At 39.1% G+C, this 18,004-nt stretch overlaps 1 protein-coding gene across 6 annotated transcripts in view; it reads left to right on the top strand.

Annotated features, from left to right (window-relative positions):
- The first annotated feature begins 5,281 nt into the window (after positions 1-5,281).
- Positions 5,282-18,004, top strand: part of PLEKHH2 (pleckstrin homology, MyTH4 and FERM domain containing H2) — a 74,468-nt gene continuing 61,745 nt past the window's right edge. For 4 of the 6 annotated variants that reach the window (XR_006414618.1, XM_044429369.1, XM_044429373.1 and 1 more), the window contains exons 1-2: positions 8,256-8,360; positions 10,333-10,462. Coding sequence is in view for 5 of the 6 variants with exons in the window: in XM_044429369.1 (XP_044285304.1) it covers positions 10,340-10,462 (123 nt within the window). In the remaining variant the exon portion in view is untranslated. Of the gene's footprint in view, positions 5,408-8,255; positions 8,361-10,332; positions 10,463-18,004 lie in introns of those variants that run through there. The other 2 variants (XM_044429370.1, XM_044429372.1) reach the window with 2 other exon arrangements.

The raw sequence follows: 18,004 nt of genomic DNA on the forward strand, positions 1-18,004 counted from the left end.
TTCTTCACCACGTGTTGTAAATGATACCTGATGTAATTTCTGCAGCAGAATGGAATCTGTCTCATTCCATCACAACCAAAGTAGCCACTTCACAACAAACTGTAACTCAAAACAGAAATGAATTATAAACATCCAAAAAAGCCTCTATATAGATACTTAAAATGGGCTATTCTACAGGTAATTGCAAGGACTTTGTTCCTGATTTTAAAAGATTCTATATGGCAATATCAGTACATTTTACTCTTGATACAGGAATATTTCTGAAAACTTTCTTTTTGGACATTTCAAGTCAGTCCAGTGAGTGATAATGACATTTTCTACACTTCAGACAATACTATGATCTCAGAGTTATTTCCCTACCTCCTAATTCTATATGACATAAAAGCCAAGCACAGATATATGCATCTGTTTAAATTTAAGTTGCTTGGATACTGCATATGGTATGTAGGTGGAAAAAGTGATTACTATTCAGGGAATAATAGGAGGAATTGAAATAGCAATGGGTTTTCTCTGAAAACAAGAAAAAAAATTCAGTTGACCAGAGGCCAGCAGGGTTACCAGTAGTTCATACAATAATCTCTTTCTATGTATGTCAAAGGATAATAATCACTTTAAAATTAATCACTGTACAGTACAATTTATATAAAAATTAATATTGACAACAATGTATGCATCTAAATCTTTTATTCTGACAGTGAACTACATATATTTCTTAAATCGCAGTTTAAAGCAGGGGTTTCCACCATGAAACCCACCAGGTTTCTGCTTCTGATTGTCATTTTATTTCTTAAGATTTTGTTAATCAAACATTATTATAAAAAGCCAGGAGACTGGCATGCTGCAAAATGAAATGTTGCACTCCAGTGCCCTCTTTATGTAAATTCAAAATACTGGCTTTGTGTTTTAGAGCTCAGACTTCACCTTTTGCTCCTATTAGATTCTTGGGTAAATTTCTTTCTCTTTGGTCCCACTGATTTGCAAAAAGAGCATTTTGCAGTGAGGATTTTGTGACAGACCAGGCCCACCATGTCAGCCATTTTATGAATGGGAAAACTTCCACCCCCTTGGCAGCTATGTTGTGAGTGTACCCACAACATTCTCAGAATTCCAAATGTGCCCACTGTTTCAGAAAGATTAGAAACCCTGATTTAAAGTAAGCCTGCATATGTGTGTGCATGTTCATGTGGCATGCACAATGCTCTTGCTCTTGCTTCTTTCACATTTTAATCAGTTTTTCAAGGAAAATAACTGCAGTTTCATACTCCTAGCATTTATGCATCCATGCTCAGCATTGAACTCCACCATGGATGTTTACTTTTTAGTGAAAACCTGATAATATGCTAAGTATATCCCTCTCTCTGAGCACATTCAATACCCTACCAGATTTATATTCATTAATATTGTTTGGTTAAAATGTAGACGAAATATAGCACAGACTTTTTTTAGTATGATGCTCTCCAGATGTTTTGAACTGTATTGCAACATATGTGGAAGGCTCAGGTTTGAAGAAGGCTAATGTAGGCATTTTTCCATCACAATGTAAAAAAATGCAAGGCTTTTCCCTCCTCTGAATTTACAATTTAGCTGTTTGTTTTTTTAGCTGATTTTTTTATTCCATGCTATTTTGCTTTTTAGCATATTTTTGTAGGTTTGGGTTTAATTTTTTTAACTTTACTGGAAGTTGCAGCTGAAGAGAAGAATAAACATATTTAAATATATTTTGCTTAAATTGATCTACAATTTAAAGGCTTAATTGGCTAAAATGGAGATTTAGTTCCTGTTCCACCTTCCATTTTGCAGTAATAATAGTCAGATGTGACATAAATGGTGGGAGAGAAACACACAATTAAGCTTTATTTGTGAAAAAGTGCCCTAGAAGTTCTTTTGTATTCCCTAGGTCTGCAATGCAAATTTAAAACCCACATTAGCTACAAATGTACACTCAATTTCAAATGGTTATTAATGGTTATTTTTACACCCTATTGGAGCCTCTCACACTATTTATGCCACAAATAAATGCTGTCAATGAGGGGAAGAATGTGAAAGATAATTTGTTCATTGTAGCCAAGGTAGGTTTTACAATTAGATTACAAAAGGTGGCAGTACAAAAATATTTCACTTCTCATGTATCAACACCGTGATTCTTAATAACGACATTCCCATGAGACTGTCCTACAGAATATCTTTATGCATATCATACAGAAAGAGCAGAGAGAGAGATGGTGCTAGAGAGATTCACAGGGTACAACATCATGCTGGTTAATAAGCACTTTAATTGATGGGACAGGAGAAGTCATCAATCCTCCATGCAATGTGTAATTTATGGAATTCACTGCTGCAAGATCTAGTGATTACAAATTGAGATCACTTGAAAAGGAGATAACTGTGACAAACTCATGGAGGATAAATGGTTACTACTACTGAGGCAAGATAATACGCTAATGAATATAAGGTGCTAGGGGACATCAGTGGAGGCTTCTCTGAGGCCTCAGCATGGCCACAGTATAAAGAGAATGATGGATTTGATGGACTTTATGCTTGATCCAGAAGGGATCTCCTGCTGTTACTTCTCATCCTATATAAACATTCTCTTGACTGAGGGCACATTCAGAAACAGGTGGGGATAACCTGAGTATTCTATTTCCCTGAAACATTATGAAGGACAGCTTTAAAAATGTAGGGTTGAGTCAAAGCTATGCAGGAACAATGTTTGTTAATGCTATTTCTCCACCACTACAGCAGTAGTCATGGATGATCAACTTATTTTGACACCTGTGAAGAAAATCCCACATGGCTTTTCCCCTTCCTGCGATATGAATATTGTAGTAATAAACTAGGATGCGACCCAATGCATGTTGACATAGAAGTCCTATAGTTCCATACTGGCTATGAAACACTTGGAGCTGTAGGAACATTTTCTATCTCAACATGCATATGATCATGTCCTTAATTAATCAGCTCTCTTGCTCTTTCATTATAACCAAACTAGCTACCTGAAGTAGGCCATGCTATGTGAGATTTACAAGAGCTGGGTTGGGATGAGGAGGACAGGACATTTTGGAGAGCATTCATTGCTGGAAGTCAGCAATTGCTTGACAGCACACAATGATAATGTGAGATTTTACAGGATCAATTGTTGATTTCAAATTAATCAGTTCTTAATTGCAGATAATGCTTTACCAGACTTGCAACATGTGGAAATCATGAAAGCCAGCATTCTTTCTTTCCTTACCTACTTAGATTTACCCAATTGAGAAAGGAGTTCGGCTAGGCTGTATACTTTTGCCCTGCCTATTTAACTTATATGCAGAGCACACCATGAGAAAGGTGGGGCTAGATGAATCACCAGTTGGAATTAAGATTGCATATAAGAATTAAGATTGCATATCAACAACCTCAGATATGCAGATGATACCACTCTAATGGCAGAAAGTGAAGAGGAACTAAATAACCTCTTGATGCAGGTGAAGGAGGAGAGTGCAAAAGTTGGTTTGAAACTCAACATGAAGAAAACTAAGATCATGGCATCTGGTCCTCTCACTTCCTGGCAAATAGATGGGGAAGAAATGGAGGTAGTGACAGATTTTATTTTCCTGGGCTCCAAGATCACCGCAGATGGGGACTGCAGCCAAGAAATTAAAAGACGGTTGCTCCTGGGGAGGAAAGCTATGGCAAATCTAGACAATATACTAAAAAGCAGAGACATCACCCTGCCGACAAAAGTGTGTATAGTCAAGGCTATGGTTTTCCCAGTTGCAATGAATGGCTGGGAAAGCTTGGACCATTAGGAAAGCTGAGTGCTGAAGAATTGAGGCCTTTGAATTGTGGTGCTGGGGAAGACTCCTGTGAGTCCCCTGGACTGCTAAGCGATCAAACTGGTCAGTCCTAGAGGAGATCAACCCTGACTGCTCTTTAGAAAGTCAGGTACTGAAGATGAAACTCAAATACTTTGGCTACCAAATAGAAGGAAGGACTCCCTGGAGAAGTGTCTAATGCTGGGAACAATAGATGGCAAAAGAAGGGGATGGCAGAGAATCAGGTGGCTAGATGGAGTCACTGAAGCAGTCGGTGTGAGCCTAAGTGGACTCTGGGGGATGGTGGAGGACAAGAAGGCCTGGAGGAATATTGTCCATGGGGTTGCAATGGGTAGAACACGACTTCACAACTAACAACAAGAACAACAACTATCTTTATACCAATCTGTGAGCCCTTCATGTGGGTCCTGAGGTCATTTGAGGTTAGGCAGGCAGCAACTGGAGAATGCTTCTCTAGCAGTGGCACCCTTACTTAAAATACTTTGATCTATTTCCACAATTAAGCAGACTGATCATTTGCTTAGGTGACATTCTACCTCATCACTTGAAGCTGGATTTAATGGCTGCTTTATAATTGGACTGGGTTTTAGTGATGTGATATTCCTGTTCTCTGTAGTTTGGTTTCTTCAATTGCTGCATGTTTCATTCTTTTATTCTGCCTACCTCTTGGGATCTTATTTTAAATGGTGCCTAGGGGAGAAATCCTATAAATGTTCAGACAGAAAAAAGTGCTAAGACTGAGGTGTGAGGAATGCTAGGAGTTATTGGCCTTCTTTCTTCCTAACCATACCTAGAACTGCATTCTAACAATATTATTAAGGGCTCAGACCTGTTTATTCAGGATAAAGGACCGTAAATCCCAGCATTCCCCAGCAAGCTGCCTGCAGTCAGCTTTGTCTGATACACAAAGGACTGGACACTAACTCATTTTAAGGATGCAAACCTGTGCATCTTCACCTGGAAAAAAAGCCTTGCAGTTGCCAGTGCTTTTTTTCCCTCTCTAAACAGGCATAGGACCACGTCCTAAGCATTTCACTACATTCATCTGGTCCTCATGCATAGGACGTTTTGCGCTATGGCACTTCTCAATGGGACGTGGAGGGGTGGACTGTGCTGAATGATAGCCAGAGCCGTTTATATTCAGAATCGTAGGCAGGCCTAATTCTGCACAAGCTCGGGAGAATGCACGTGTTGCGCCTTTAGGTAAGGCTAGCTGCAAAAACCCTTGAAGGGAGGCCCTCGGGGGGTGTCCTCTCAGGGAACTCTGAGCGCTTCTAGCCTCCGAACGAAGGGTTTCTCTCCCGCCCTCCCAGGCTCTCAGCTCTACCCCTGCGAGCCCTTGGCCCGAAGAAACCATCCCCGTTGCAACGAGGCTGGGGAGGACGCCCGAAGTCCCGCCTAAGCGGCTGCTGAATGGCCGGCGTGGCTGCCGCTCTCAGCCCAGGCCCCTCGCCTCCTGCCCCACGGATTGCGGGGATGGTGCCGCGGAAGCCTGGCGAACCGAGGCGGAGGCGGCAGCTGACTCCGTGAGAGGACTGGAGAGCCCGGTGAGAGGAGACCAGGGCCCCGTCGGGGAGGGTCGCCCCTCTCAGGTCTGGCGTAACCTTTTTCGCGCTGCCCTCACTTTTGTGTGTGTTTTCCGTCTTAAGGGAGAGGGACGCGGGAGTTCAGACGGCGGGAGCAGCGGCACCGCCTGCTGGGAGCCGGGGAAGCTAGCGCCGTCCCTCACTCCTCGTGCCTCTTTCCTTCCCTCCTGCTTTCCCCCTTGTCTTGCTTTCCTTGGCCCAGCAGCCTGGCTGGGGACTGGGGCGGGGGCCAGGGAACAAATCCGTAGAAATGCCGAGACTTAATCAAAGATCTCTCCCGTCTGTCGAGGGGGTAAGTGGAAGGGGGGGGGGTCGACTGAAGGGGCTGTAACGTTACTTTCTCCCTACCGATGTCATTCTTCAGCTTGAGCCACAGACAGTTTTTCCACGCCAGGACCTAATCATGGAATATGCAAAGCCACAAGGACAGCACCTTTAAACATGCAGGGTGTCCTCTGCTACTTCTTTTGCTCAGGCATCTAGGTTTTCAAAGAAGGGTTTTTCAGGTCCTCTGGCTCTGTTGGTTTCTGTACACCCCCCCCCACTGCTTGTTTAGACATTATATGGACCCCTTGATGGAAAACAGGATGTGTGCGTTAAAATAGGTTGTGTGCACATCAGGTGGACAAGGGTGTGGGCTTATGTTCTTTCTACCTTGAAAGAAGCCTGCTGTAGAAATGCTGGCTCCTTCATGCAAAAGTGTGAGGGTTAGTTGTACTGAGGCAAAGGCACTCTGTGCGTGCTCATTTCATTATTCTACAGTGCCTCAGTCGGGCCCTGTTACATGGTTTAGGTTCCAAGGCTGGGTCCTGGCTCAAATTCAGGGCTTCACTTCTCCAGATCCCTTGCCTTTATCTGGCACAGTTCACTTGCAGGAGAATTGAGCACATAGAAAGCCCATAACGTTAACCCCTATCCACTCCCAGGATTCTTCTGCTCCTCAGGCTGGCCAGTCTCCCAGAATTCTAAACTCTTCTGAAACTGGGAACATACTCAATGGTCTTTTTTGCCTTGTGATAAGGGAAAATCCTTGAATTGTATGGACGCTTAAAGGAGCCCTGTACAAAGAATGAACTGACATACTTTTCACATCAGGAAAACATCTGGATTGAATCTTTAAGGCTGTGATCCTATGCATACTTATCTGGAAATAAATCCAATGAAACTGAGTAGGATTGTCTTCTGAGTAGAGGTGAACAGGATTGCACTGTTAGGGTTGTATGCATGCACTTATGCAATACTAAGCTACAATACCAGCAACTAGATGTGCTCACAGATGGAAATGTTGCTACTTTCAAATCATGGGTAGAAGATAGTAGCTGACCATGTCAGGTTGGAAACACTGACAGTCCTAGTGGCAATGTCTAGTGTATCTATAGATGGCTGTAGTATTGTATAAACAAAAAAGTTTTGTATAAGCAAAAAGCTTAACTGCTTGATCTGGAGTAACCACAACCTTGCTCTCTTGCATTGATCATTTCCGCATGTATCCAGTATATGAAAGAGAGAGCTCAAGAAAGAGAAGGAACTAATAGAAAGTGCCTTTGCCATCTAAAGTGTCTGGATGGAGTGTGTGGACATACATGATATCCTTGCACTGAGCTAGCAGCATTGTGTTATATCACAAAACAATTGGCTACTGAAGTGACAAATTATATTTTTCTATCTTATGTCCTCATCAGGCTTGCAGGTGTCAAAAGATTGAAACCTTTCTTTCCTATTTTCTCTGCTGAAAACTAAAAATACAATTAGCACTTGATTTTGAAGAAGCATGCTTGCTCTAAATCAAACTTTTACATGCCCTCATTTTAAAAGGGCATGTCTGTTACAAACTGGGGGAAAATGAACTGCTATAATGAAAAGTAACAAAGTTCTTCTATTTAATGTTTGTTTACATTTTGTTGGGAAAGTATTTTGGGCAAAACCCATGACCTCACTGAAGTCATTGGGTGTTTTTCCTGAAATTTAAATAGGAACAAAATTTCACTCTTCTATGTATAAACTTTAGGAGTTACTGATGGCTTAATTCCTGTTTCAAACTGGATATATCTTAAAAGTCCGCATCTTCCCCTTGTCATTCTGTATCTTTCTGACAGATGCCTTATCCATTAGTTATGCAGGCTAGTAGTTGACTATATAGCATTATGTGTTTGAATCTAAAATATGAAAAGGAATCCTTTTATTGAAATAAGCACAAGACAGTTAACACTATCCTAATCTATTCAGGAAAAGATCATTTGATTCTCATGTGTACATTAATATATAGTATACAAATATGCACATAGTATTGAACCAGTATTATCATACTTGTCTGAATTAGGGCTTCCTGCCATAATTATAAACTGCAGTTTGTTAAAATCTTAACACATCAGACTTGCAATCCTAAGCAAACTTAGATACCACTTTGAGTAAACATGCATATCATTGCGCTGTTTAGAGAAGTCTTTACTTTAAAAAAAAAAGTAGCAGCAGCACAGGAGGGAAAATGTGCGTAGGTTCACAATGCTGAATCAGAACACTTAGGCAAGCCAAAGGGATGAACTCATTTATTTTTCCCTTGAGGAATCGAACAAGAGACGGGAAGTCATTGACTCATAAGAAAGATCATTTACTGTGCAATTGTAAACAGCATACATTGTGCCAGCAAATATTTCCATAGTTCTTTGCTTTCTGGAAAATGCAAAACAAATAATTTGCTGGAATTCTAACTAACAAAACCCCCTCACAATAATGGAGGTCAGTGTCAAGCATCCTGTGAGTGAAATCAGAATTTATATCTCAATCCATTTTGAATTTTCTGGAACACTGAAAAATCGACCCTGCATAATTCTGACATATTTACCATTATGTCCACAGAAAAACTGTTTCCACAAACTTCAATTTTGACCTACACTTAGAAGCCCTTAAACCAAAAACACTGGTGACCCTATTTGTTATGAAGCAATTGCTGTGTTTTGGGGTAATCATCCTTAAGTTGCTTTTATTAATTTTTAACAATATAAATAAAATAGTCTAACAAATTGAAAGGAGAGAGTAAAATAGGGACGGATGTACTAAATCCTCCTTATGGGTGCCAATTGATGTGGCTGTCCTTAACCCTCAACACTTGGACCACTGTGGGCATTCATTGGAAGGCAGGAATATAGGAGTCAGGATTGTCATCGCTGTCCGTTCACTCTCCAGAACATTTAGATGGCTATTTCACCCATCTAACCATATTCTGTTTCCTTATGAGGAGGATAGGCACGGCCAGGATTCTCCAGAGGAGAGTGGTGTCTTGTTGCTCCTATCTTCCTCCTAGCTTCAAAGAGGATCTTTGTCTTTGGAGCCCAGTTTCAAGGTCAGAGAAAGGACTCTTTGGTCTCCTAGCCCCAACTTTTTTGGAGTGTTTTTCTGAGTGCTGAGCTGGGACGCTAAGCTGTCCTAACTCCACCCCACACCACCAGAAAATGTGGAGAGGCTATCGGATGGTGGCCTAATTTTTATTAGACATGGTTAGACAGAGTAGTTGTCAAAGCTATGTGAAACCCTGGGAAGTAGAGCTTAAGTTCTAAACTTTATATTAGACATGATTCACTAATGAACGTTTGATTTATTTTCATCCATGTGACCAAAAAGTGTAACACTGAATAATAGCTTTAATGCACAGTCCTTTAAATACCAATTTGGAAGAAAGACCCATTGACCTCAGTTGGACTTACCCTGGTAAATGTTTAGAATACAACCGTATGTCTCTGTTTTTGGTACCTGTCTTCGTATTTACAAATCTCTTATGATTCACTCAACCAGTTTTATTGATGCTATAAAGTACCTTATGTTGTGTCCATTTTTTAAAAAACACAAAATGTTAAGCATATAAACAATATAGTAAATAATTAAAAAATCTTTTAACCAGGAGTTTTTTGTCAAGATTTTGTCAAGATAGGATTCATGATAAATCTGGTCTTTTAAACTGAAGTTAGACTTAGGAAGATGCAATAATAATAAATATAACCGTTTATAATCTAGCTATTATCAAATTATCATTTTACAAAATAACATGTTGGATTTTGTTGGAAACATTTCATACCTTGGGAAGCAGCATAAAGTATTGTTAACTTTTGCTGCTTTGGCTAACAAAAGATCTGTAAAGATATGATTAGCAAACAAAAGTTAAATATTTAGTTTAAGAATTTTAGCTGTCATTGTGTATGACAACAGCTTACTTTTGTACATAATAATGTGGGGCTACATGTTGGAACACTTTATGCTGTGTGCGCATGATACACAGACATAAAAAATGTCTTTACTAAGGGAGTGATCCTATGGCTCCTCCTCCCTAGATAGTATCTGGGAAAGACATAGGATGCCTTGGTTTCTGAGGCTGGAGACAGAGCTCTGATCTCCGAGGTGGGAATATGCATTCTACCCACTATCCCTCTGTTCCAAGATGGTTCTGGAAGAACCACACTGGCTGCCTCTCTGAAGCTGGAAACTGAGAGATAGGGTAAAGAGGAGATATCAGTGGGAAGGGAGGAGACTGTAGAGGTCAGGGTATGATGTATCATGTGTCTTCTCTGTCTCTTCCTCTCTAAATCGCTCCAGCTGTACAGCCAGAAACAGTCATCTAGGAAAAATGCAAAGTAGGAAAGCAAAGGTCACCTTTGCTGTTCTTCACATTCTGCATTGGATAATGGTTAGCTTCCTGAGTTTTGAGGCTGACAATCATCTGGATAGAATTCCTCCCTAAATGTGTTAAAAGTGCTAAATAATGTAATCTTGAACATGCTTACTGTAGCACATGTGCCATTCAACTCAGACAAACTTCCCCTTGAATAAAATTGCTTAATAGATAGCACTGTACAATGTCCAGGAACATCCTAGATATACATATTTTTAAAAGCAGATATGATTAATGCAATATTTATTTTTTAAATCCTTTTCCTCCACAGCATAAATATGGCAGAGTTCTTAGAGCTAGAAGAGGGAATAAACTGGAAAGAAAGATGCATAGCTCTAGAATCTCAACTGATGAAGTTTCGCCTCCAAGCAAGCAAAATTAGAGAGTTGCTTGCTGAAAAGGTAAGTCTTATATAGTCTAAGATAATAATATTTCTTAATTTGTGTAGCACCTACACTCAGCTTAATTATAGGCCCAGTTTACTTAATAGACACCAATTATGTAATTGGGTTGATCTGCCCATAATGCTTTTTAGACTTGTGCTCTGTTTATTATTTTTCTAGGGTAAATTAATATTTCTTTAAATAAGTTACAGTATTGTGCATAGATAGCAGGGTTATGGCCCAGTTCCCCAATCCAGTTCAGGAGATGGATATATACAAACAGGAACCTACATACATTTCAATAACTTGCTCAGGAATTAGTTCATTTTCAGTGCACACTGGAATTTATATCACTCTCTCTCCATGCTGCATTACTTTAGGTCAGATATACATTTGAATGCACATTCACGTGCTGATTATCAAACATGCTTAAAGTTTCAATGCAATTAGAGTTGGATTTGAATGAATGTATTTAATTTGCTGTGCTGATGATGGACTCAATGAAAGGAATTTGCTCTGTGCCTGCATATTTGTACATAGTGGCAATCTTAGGTTAATGCTCTTTTTTTAGTTCAAAGGGAAGACTTTTTAGCTTCCTTGAATGCATCCTTGGGTGTTCCTTTAAAAATACAAAGGGGAGAAATATTCTAAATACATAAATATATCTCTTAAGACAAGAGAGACAGTTGGAGAGAAGAGCGAGAGCCCTAGGATGACTGATGACTCTTCAGCAGCAGTCAAATGTGCACATATGTCTGGCTATTAGAACAGAAAGGAAGTTCCAGGTAACAAACATACCCATTTCCCATCTTCATTCCCATTTTTACTTTGAAGGATGTCTTTTCACCCTGCCTACCTCCCCTTTGAGCCTCTTCAGAATATTCTGAACATGACTTTTAAAAGAGAAACAGCAAAAATATAGTCTATAACCTATAAATCATGTATTATATACCAGACTCTCCCAAAAGATGAGCACCACAGGAGTACATTTCCTGAAAGATACATGACTGCTGTACCATAACTGCTGACCAAGTTAGAAAGCAAACATCATTCTTGCAGTTTTATCTTCTTTTTTTGTGAGTTGTGCTTCTTTGTAATCTTGAGCAATAGAATTTGCAGTACTGTAACTGTGTTTCTTTTGAAGCCAGGAGAGGTTTTAAATAGGTTAGCAGTTAATGAATTATAATTTGTATAGTATTCCCTGTTGTACATATAGGTTTTTTACATAGTCATTTGGACTACAGTGGTGGTCTGTCTCCCTCCAGCAGCTGGAAATACAGAGAAGAATTGGAGTTATAGCATTGGGCACACAAGATCAGTAAAGTGCTGCAAATGTAGTTTCATCTCTCATAAGACCTGAAATATGGTTTGAATCAAGAAAGATTTGATAATAATAGGAACAGAGAAAACTCATGAACATACTTGTCAAAAGTGTTGCCCTCTTCCACTTTTCATACAGGATAAAAATGTGTAAGAAAACTATTGGGAGAATATTTGACATCCATCAAAACTCAAGCTTCCTTTTAAAATGGGGTTTTTGACAGTTACACATATACATGCAGCATAACAACTAATCATGGTACAGCATAATTTTCCCATTATGGCTTATTTTGGGTAAAGCCAGAACAAGCCATGAGTTGTCAGGGTGGCTTGTTGGGGGGAAAACAAGTCACCCTGTGAATGACACTCCACTATAGCTACTAATGCAATGGGATGCCATGATGTCCAAACACAGTCAGTAAATCTGCTTCCTTGACCTCAGTCAAGACAGACAAAATCAGATACAATATTAATTGGTTTCAAAATACTATCTGAAGACAAATGATCACTGAGAGACTTCATGATATTTCAGGACATGCACACATGAGAAATCATTGGTTAAAGTTTGTCAAAAACAGTCACAACTATTAAATACAAGGCACTATTACTTCTATATGTTGTGTTTTTAAATTATCAGTAATTGTTTAGTACATTAATTTCTATATAAATGTAGAAGTGAAGGATGGTATAGAAAAGCTTTTTAAATTAAAAGTTAATTATTTGTTGTTCATGGATATTTTAGCTTTTCCAAAATATTTCTTCGTCTAAGATGCTATATACTGCCTTTCAAAAAGATATTACTAATTTGTATTTCACAATGAAAAAACCTTCATAAAGATTGTAAGTTAACTAACGTCCTCCTTCACTATTAGGAATGGGAATGACACTGTGGTACATGACAGGCAGCTGTGGCTCAAAAAAATTAAGGGTGCTACAAGTCTACCAGTCAAAAAGCATTGCTTAGTAGTTCTGTCTTCTTTTCTATGTAAAAAGGAAAGAAAGACAAATAGTTGGAAAACACAGAAGTGTTCCAAATTGAAGACAAAGATGTTTGAACCCCCTGTTAAATTTCATGTATGAGACAAGGCAATTCAGGATAAAAGCCTTGGCTGGGAACACCCTAAATTGATATCCCAGACTGTTATAAGGAATTCTGAGAAATACTTTCACTTGTCAGATTCAGTTTTGTGTTTCTGTCCAAACTTGGCATACATGGGATGTTTAGCAACATGTCAATGCCACATTTTATGGGAAAGAATGCAAAATGTGGGAGCAGGGAACTGATGAAGGAATATAGACATTCAGTAGTGGAAACTGGATCTTTTTTTCCATTATGTTAAGTCAGAGTGTGTGAAGAAAGAGGGTTTGTTGAAGATGTAAGCAGAAATGACTGTTCCTGCAAGTGGGAGAGGTCTTAATAGGAATTCAAGGAATGGTGTAAAAAGTTGCTGTATGGTAACACACACAGGCTGTCAGTTGAGCTCAAGTGGACTTTATTACTGTTCAGATTTCTGTGTCTGCTGAACATTAAATAAATAAATGGAAACCATCTTCCTCAAGGAAATGTTGGATATTTTTGTGCAAGCTAGAATGCAGATAGCATTTAACAATGGGAAATAGATGGCTTGTCTACACTTCAAACTTGTTTCACAATTCACCTAATATACAAAATACCAAAATGACAGCATTGCCACTTATTTTCCTCTGTCAGGAGCTAGGGCATATGTGACCTTGGTGGAATGACAGGGTTAAACAGTATTTTTAGCATTAGGTAAGGCTGTGACCCAATGGAACAGGTAATATGCCAAATTCCTTATACTTCAGCTCAAGAGAAGTGGCCCATGAGAGAATACAAAAGAAGTCTAGAAGGTGCAATGTGTAAATCTTGGATGGAAGAGACAATTTAACATGTAGCAAGTGCTTGCAGTACAGTAAAGCTATAAAGTTCCAGGAAACACCTGAAACAGAAAAAAAGAACCATTTAGGCACGATTAGTGTGAGGGGCTACAGGATAGTTTGGATTCTCAGATCTGGGGTCTGAGCAAGCTGGGAATTGGAGCTTTGCCTCCAAGAGACAGAATGCCTTATAATTTGCATGGAGAAGCAGGAGAGGGAGGGCCTTCTTGCAAACTGCTCTAAAAGCTGTCTGAGCGAGATGGCCTCAAAGACTCGGTATTAGGCTGATTGTCATCCACCTCTGACTGGATGTAGAAAGTCTGATAGTGTTCAACAGTAAGTCCCATGGAGTTCAGTGGGATATATAGAGTGACCATACACACATTTACTTGAAAGTGTTGTTTGATTAATCCAAGGGAAGTTGAAGACTCCTATGTCAGTGGGGCTCTTTGTCCATCGTAGTTTGATTCTGAGTTGTCCACAGTAGTGAACCTATTTCCAGGATGGAGTTCAGCATCAGGAATATGCTCAAAGCTTGGAATTAAAGCTGAAATGGGTAAGGAACCCCACTGACATAGGAGTATTCATGCTGACTGTTCTTCAAGGAGAGGGGGAAAGGGGAGTGAGGCAGGAGGCAGGGAGGATACTGGAGAGGCTTGGATACATGCTTCTGAAACCACTCCACCCTCCATCACTTCTTCCTGAGGCACCCCATCTAGATAGGCAAAAAAGCCAGTCCAGCCTAGACTACATGCAGAGGTTGAGGATGGGGAGGCACTGATTACCTCTGCCACTCCTCCCACTCTGCATAAGAATGTCTGTAAGCCTCCAGGTTTGAGTATTGATGGGACCTGTGAATGAATTGTGCCTTGAAGTATCTTGACTAGCCACAAGAAGGTTCTGAAGACAACAGCCTCCCAACAGCCAAAAAGTTGTTTGACCTGAATCTACTGTGAACAAACAATTTCTAGTGATATGAGAGGGGAAGAAAAAATTCTCAGTTCTTTTTCCACCTTGTCTATCATTTATAATTTATACCATGTTCCTCTTCATGATTTTTTAAAAGGCCACAAAATGTTTAGCATGCCCTTTTTACAAACTGTGTTCTTTTCTGTACTATTTTCATCTCCATCTGTTTTGACATGGGGCAACTGGAATTATGCCAAATATATGTTCCATGGTGTGTTCCAAATGTGGTGACCAGACCTACAGCAGGGGTGCAAGTCATCAGGCCAGGGGGCCAAATCCAGTCTTCCAGAGACAATCAGATGGTCATTCCCCCTTCCACACCCTCACTCGTTAGTATTTTAACATTTTAATTTTTCTACCTCTTCTTTGTTAGTTGTATGGAGTTTTATATTAAGATCAGGTAGAAACAATGTGCTTCATTATATTGTTCTTCATTGTTTGTGGTTCCATTTAGGTTAAAAAAGGAAAGAAAAAAGCAAGGTCAAAACATAGAAAAGACAATTCCCTACCTCCAAGCAGCTTATAATGTATGTAGGTGCCATCATGAAACTGCATGTTCAACCTCACCCCCTGCCAGAAATTTTCATCATTTTTCTTCAGCTTTTATCTAGCATTCAAGTATTTTTTTTCCAATGGACCCAAGAATTTTGTTATGAAATATGACAGAGGAGCCACTTTTGCTTCTTTAAAATGTTATCTTCTGAGGTTTTAGTATTTGATCAAAAATGGGTTTTTTTTAAGCATATATGTAAAAACAGGAAATTGTGGTGGGCTTAATTTGACATGTCCATCTTTAAAAACAAACAAGATCTGAACTGGTGGAGTGGAAGTGTTTGGTCAGTAGGGATGGAGGAAGAGAGAGAATGGGCATGTTTATACAATATTGCTAACTATAGGAAAAGCTTATGATTGAATTTGGAGAAAAATGTTTGCTTAATAATTAGCTGGTGTGCTGGAGTAGTTGAACTTTGGCATATTGGTCTCTGCCTTTTTGGCAATCTGTTTTGCATCTTTAATACATATTGTTTATACATGTAAATAACTTTGAGCTCACTTCTGTTTTGCTGCTTCAGCTGCTATAACATCAAGGCTCTGCTTGCACAACAGCCAAACATCATCCCACCCCTGCTTCATCCTGCACATTGGGTCTCTAAAGTCTTTGAAACACATGAGATATTCTGACAAACTATTACTTGAAAATATATCTCTGATCCTTTTTTCCTTCCCCAAAAGTTCTTTGCATGGTTTAGAACGGGCTTCTGCAAATAGTTACTCACCTGGCTTCTGGTGATAAGTAAATATCCCCTCACTGGGGGCATTACAATTGAGGGAATGGGAGGGGGGTAGTTTGGCGCAAATGCTTTTAATTTTGGCACAAATTATTACTTGGAATAAAACCTGAAGCTTTAAACTTAAACTCTGGGGTTGGGGAAAAGGACAAAAAGCTATGAAGCTCTATAACATGTGGAAATACTGTCCCCATTCAGTGTCACATGCCATGACTCACTAATCTAGACCGACGGTTCCCAAACTGGGTTCCATGGAATTCTAGGGTTCTGCAATAGCCTCATAGGGGTTCAGCAAAAAATCTCAAAACTCAAATTTAAAATGGATTTTTTAATGAAACCACACAAAGCAAACTATTTGATTGTCAGTTGGTATCCAAGTAGCAAACAAGGAAATGCATCACATAATTTGGTTCTTGGGTGTCTATCACATAGTGTTGGAAATAATTGAAAGAGTTCATTTGGGATATTACCATATAATTGTTTTATACATTTGTTATATTTAAAATGTTTTCTCTTTATTTCCAAACCTACTATGTTATGCAAAACACTCAGGCAATAGGAACTGATGAAAGAAGGAAGAACATTGTGGGTTCACAATGCTTAGTGAAAATCTGGGATAGGGTTAGGGTTCTGCGGGAAAAAAAAGTCTTCAGAAATGTTCCATGACCAAAAAAGTTTGGGAACTCCTGATCTGTGCAACCCACTTACAAATGGTAAATATGGAAAATTTCTATAGGGTCCCCACATTGATCACATACTAGAATACATGATAGGTTTTCATCAATTCAGATAACAGAACAGAACTGTGGTTGAAAATTTTACCATTTGGTAAACTTGTTTTCTTTATTGGGCCACTCCTAAGTTACAGTGCTGTTCAACCATGGAAAACATTACTCCAAATAGTAACGTATCAGGGAAGCTGAGTGATACTTTGGAAGTGTTAGGTTTGTCTTTTTTATGCATTTTTGTTAAACAACAGTTATCACTTCCTACAAAGGAGGGCAGAGGATTAATACAGTCCCTTCACTGGCATTAAATAAGTAGAGGAAGATTAAAATGGACTAGGATGGGTATACTTGTTGTTTCTGGAACTAGAAGGCCTGCAACATTTTTGTTGATGCAGCTGCATGATGACAGGAGGAGAAATAGCGTATCTTGATTTTCAGAGTTGTGCAGTTGAAGTCCAGCAGTTAGAAAGCACAAATTCTTTTAAAGTAAACTTGATCTGAGAACCATTATTACAGAATAAATATGGAACCCTGTAGTAGCATGTTTGTAGAATCAATTTTGGACTGAAATGTTATTTTAAAGAATAACATTTTAAAGTATTTTAAAGAATACTGGCAAAGAGAAGAATTGAAATCTTGTGATACTCAGTAGGGTATCTGGATACTTTCTGCTGGATCAAAATAGCTTGCATTTGATATATCATGGTAATTAATATGGTTCAACCTGATGAATGGAACTGTTCCAAAGATTTTGCAATGTTTTTGCAGGGTTGATTGGTCAAAAAGAGAAAAAAGACAGCAAAGACTTATATGCAGTAAATACTAGTACAAATCTCTGAGTAACATCTGTATTGTACAACAACAACAAAGCATTAGCTCTTAGACCTATCTGCTAATATCACACTTAGCAAAATATGTATATTATACTGAACAACTCAGTTCACCACAGGAGTTCTACTGGAGAGCATTTAATTAATCCTGTTAGAATTTGAAGGAATTAAAAAAAACCATGCTTCAGGTAATGGGGAATAATGCACATTGGAAAATGGGAGAGTGTTTTTAAACTGAGCAGTATGGTGCAGAGTAGAAATTAGCACAATAAGAAAACTTGCTTCACCTGTGAATTGTTTTATTTTTTTACACTGGTCACAAGTGGTAAACAATGAGAAGACTTCCTTCTAATTGGTTAAGGTTGTGCAATAACCAGATCCCATCCTATCACGAGTACACTATTAAGGTATGAATGTGATCAAATAGGACAACCTTACGGGGTCCTGCTACTGCTACTTCTGTGGCAGAGGTACTTTATAGAGTCTTAGAGGAAAGGACTACAGGAGGCTCACGCCATCCACCCATCA

This window comes from Varanus komodoensis, unplaced genomic scaffold (genome assembly GCF_004798865.1).
Source record: "Varanus komodoensis strain SLA01 unplaced genomic scaffold, ASM479886v1 scaffold2, whole genome shotgun sequence".
In the NCBI taxonomy this organism is placed as follows: Eukaryota; Metazoa; Chordata; class Lepidosauria; order Squamata; family Varanidae; genus Varanus; species Varanus komodoensis.